The following is a 4,074-nucleotide window of genomic DNA, read 5'->3' on the forward strand; positions in this document are numbered from 1 at the left end:
TACAAAGAGAGATTGTTTACCGTAGTAAATTTGCACATTACTTTAAAGATGAAACTGACGGAATAATCACGCTTTATCCTATGATTTAAAATATTTACAACTCTAGTTCATCAATTTGCTTCGCAGAAAAGTATAATACATACAATAGAATTCTTAGAAAAAAGTATAATACGTACAATAGATTACATTTTCAAAATGTCTTAATTAGCCATCACTGCTCGAAATGTTGTTAAATAGGAAAACGTAGTTGATAAATACTGTCATATGCAAATATACAATTTTTATTATTTGAAGTATCAGTAATGTTTAGTAATAATTGTAAATTATTAAAACTCACACGAATATCTTATTTATCAAATATTGTTTTAATCTATCATTATTTATTTTAAACTTATATATTGACATGAGAAAATATTATGTTAAAAAAAAAATAAAGGAGGATGTTAAATATTGTCGATTTTCGCTGCCAAATGTAAAATAAATGAACCTTGAAAAGTCATTGTTCATTCACCTTGAAAAGTCATTTGGAATTATAAATGACAGAAAACAATAATGATTTTTCCGAGAAGAGATGAAAACATTGCTAGAATGACTTAAAAATAATAAGAAATGACATAACCATATATATACGTTAATAATTGCAAAACCGTTATTTTAGCTAGAATTGTATAAATAAAGATCACCGACTATATTAATCTACTTGACAATTGGGAAAGTGTCGAAAATCGACATTTCTTTAACATTCTTCTTTATGAATTATCGTACCCAAGATTTTTGAACTTTAATTAAACAACTGAGAATAACTCCTGTGAATATTCTAATTTAAGTACGACTTACAGAGGCATAATAATTAAGTGAAAGAGTTGGTAGTAGACATGGCACTGTAAGAGTGACAGGATATTGACATCTCGACACAGTATATAACAAATTCTTCTGTAAAGATATATCTTTACAGTACCACGACGATTCATATCCTGCATAACCAATGTCATTGCTCTGAAATATTAAAATAAAGGAAGCATTATAAAAAAATTTTACTTAGAATAAAGACAAAGTCATTAATGTAATGTGTATTTTTGTTCACAAGATGAAAATATAATTATAGATCGCATGAATTATATAAAAAGGAATCATGTATATCTATATATTTATTCTAAAATTTATACATATTTTATATTTACATTGTTAATTTATTGCAATTTTAATTTTCATGTTATTTTAATATAAGTCCTTTTTATGCTTTTTCTTATGTTTTATGGTTGAGATGCCTTACCGTGCGTAATAAATAATCAGCTGGCCATGCGCAGATAAAAACCTCTATAAGTGCAGATGCAGCAACGGTAAAAAATTGGGTTTTTATAGTTAATGGTTGTTGCTATGCAAGATAATATTTTAATATAAGTAATACAAAATTTAGATTATATTTGTGATAGAAAGAAAAGAATTGGTCGCAAGCACGCACGCACGCACGCACGCACGCACATACGCACACACACACAATGTCTACAATTTTAAAAATATTAATAAAAAGTAATTTTAATTCTTTTTTTTAGTAAATTAGATAATGCCTAAATCGATCTATTTATATAAATTTCACAGTACTAACTACATAAATATTAGATTTGTTTGTATCACGAACGAGATGGCTCCTTTTACCTACAAATCTATTGTCTAAAGCTCGATTGCCTACCAGCACTTTTGCGCACAAATAAAAATTTCAGAGACGAAATCACATTTGTCTACATGTATTATTGCCTATAAATCGATTTACTTACATGTATTATTGACTACAGCTCGATTGCTTACAAGCACTTCTGCGCACAAATATAAAATTTAAGTTAAGTAAGAAAATAATTAGTATTTTTTTGAAGACAAAAATTTGTTTTAAAATAGAGAATTCAAATTTTTACAGTAGAAAATTTTGTGTTTAAAAACAGAATTTGTGTTTTTAAAGCGGCACATATAGGTAATCGATCTGTAGGCAATAATACATGTAGGCAAATGTGATTTCGTCTCTGAAATTTTTTATTTGTGCGCAAAAGTGCTTGTAGGCAATCGAGTTGTAGGCAATAACTTTATGTGCAAACGAACTGTCGGCAAACGATACTATATGGCAAACGACTTGTAGGCAATCGGAATCCTTCCACATGCTTCTACTAGTTTTAATTAAGATATTAAAAATATTATGCAAACAAGTGTATTATCTAACTAATGCAATGAACAACTATATGCAATGAAAAGATGGAACAGAAATGACTCACGCTCAAAAAAGTAAGACCGCTAAATACCACTGCTATGGTACTAAACCCTATCGATGACAACGCTATGTATCGAAGCGTCATGGTAACATCTCTTGCATATCTGTAATTAGCTTTTAATTACTATCGGTTTTTTTATTAATTTTACTGTTGTATACTCTATTATAGAATTAATTATAATTATGCGTTAGTTAATAAAATAATAATATGAACACACAATTTTAAAGATATTTTGATTGTATAATATCAGCTAAAAATGTCAGCCAAAAAATTAACTAAAAAAGCTAATATTTTTAAGTGAAAATCAGTCGATAAATGTTCAGTAGAATTAAGCGAAGGAGGCCACATTTGGTCGAGGCGGATATTGGTGCTTAATAATTGATATTAGTAATGTTAAATTACTTAAGTAGTAATACTATGAGAATTCTGGACCACTCATAGGTGCTAGAGGGGGGAGCGGGGTGCGGGGGTACTCCGGGGGAAGGGAGGGGGGGATATCGCGGGGGAAGGCCGAGCATGGTGACGCGATTAGTGGTATCGCTGTTTATGTAAACAGTGATACCATTGATACGCGTCGCCGCCGCCGCCGCCCTCTCCAAAATGGGAAGCGTCGATATTTTATCTACATGTCGCGGTACGGCCAGAGAAGCGCCGGCCGCTGTTTATCTAAATGCAGTGCGCATAGGATGGGAAGTAAAGACCGTATACGGTGATGCGAATGACAAATATTTTATTCACATTTTTTTACATCGTTTTCTTCGTACGTATTATTTCCTTCGTACGTATTAATAGCTAAAGCTAAGAGCTCGAAATCGACGATTTGATGCGTGTTGAAGATGCCGCTGTCGCGTATAGCGTTCTCGGGCGCGATATTGGAGAATCGCGTATACTTGGCGTCAACCCTGTCGATGACTCTGGCTAATCGTTCGAACGTTACGTCGATACACCCATCAAACTCGAACATACGGCGTAGCGTCGTTTCGGTCATCATCATGTATACGGATGAAGAATCGAGATGTACGAGCGTAACGTTGTTCAGCGTGCATACTTTGACCGTTAGCGGTCCAACGCTTATGAAGTTATCTTTGTACTCGTTTCGAAGCAGCTTGTAAATATTCCATCGATGCTCGTAGAGACCCTTCCACGTTTCGAGAGACAGCGACAGTTCGTGTCCGCGATGACCTCCGAGGACGATCTCCACGTAACTCGGTGGACCAACGTTGATGCCAATTTCCAAAAATTTGTGGTCCGTAGCCGTCAGGTTGTAACGCCTGCTCAGCAAGCGCACCGCGCGACGTTCCATGCTGTGTACGTACGTAATGTTAAAAAATGTTTTTTAATTATTTTGTGTATAGAACGTCGAAACGTACGCGTTACAGTCCTTCTTCCTTTCGAACGATGCACTGCTCTCTTTGGCGAAGTACATTTCTGAGCCGTTCGTACAAGCGGGTATCACAAGACTGATCGCACCCGCGTAAATTGCGACGTATATGGTGATACTTTTTGAAATTTAATAGGGATATCGCCACCCCTATTTCCAAGAATTGCAAACTTGTTACAACACGTTTTATATACTACGTATTTTCTTTGTTCGCGAGTTTATCTATGTTTATACGTACATACATACATACGTACATGCATATAATACATACATACATACCTATCTACCTACCTACGTACGTACGTACGTTCATTCGTACATACATACCTACCTACCTACCTACGTACGTACGTACGTACATACATACATACATATATACATACATACATAGATACATGCATGCATGCATACATGCATACATATGTTCATACATAC

At 34.0% G+C, this 4,074-nt stretch overlaps 1 protein-coding gene and 1 pseudogene across 1 annotated transcript; both read right to left on the reverse strand.

The window, feature by feature from the left end:
- Positions 1–200: 200 nt before the first annotated feature.
- LOC108731489 (odorant receptor 4-like) lies at positions 201–2,342 on the reverse strand. The gene is made up of 4 exons (XM_018461843.1): positions 2,262–2,342; positions 1,274–1,375; positions 838–996; positions 201–257 (listed from the first exon to the last, which is right to left on the reverse strand). The coding sequence occupies exons 1-4, from the start codon at positions 2,340–2,342 to the stop codon at positions 201–203; spliced, it is 399 nt and encodes a 132-aa protein (XP_018317345.1).
- Positions 2,343–3,192: 850 nt separating this feature from the next.
- Positions 3,193–3,789, reverse strand: LOC108720223 (uncharacterized; annotated as a pseudogene).
- Between the last annotated feature and the right edge of the window lie 285 nt (positions 3,790–4,074).

This window comes from Mycetomoellerius zeteki, unplaced genomic scaffold, assembly GCF_001594055.1.
Source record: "Mycetomoellerius zeteki isolate Tzet28-1 unplaced genomic scaffold, Tzet1.0 scaffold1299, whole genome shotgun sequence".
Classification (NCBI taxonomy): Eukaryota; Metazoa; Arthropoda; class Insecta; order Hymenoptera; family Formicidae; genus Mycetomoellerius; species Mycetomoellerius zeteki.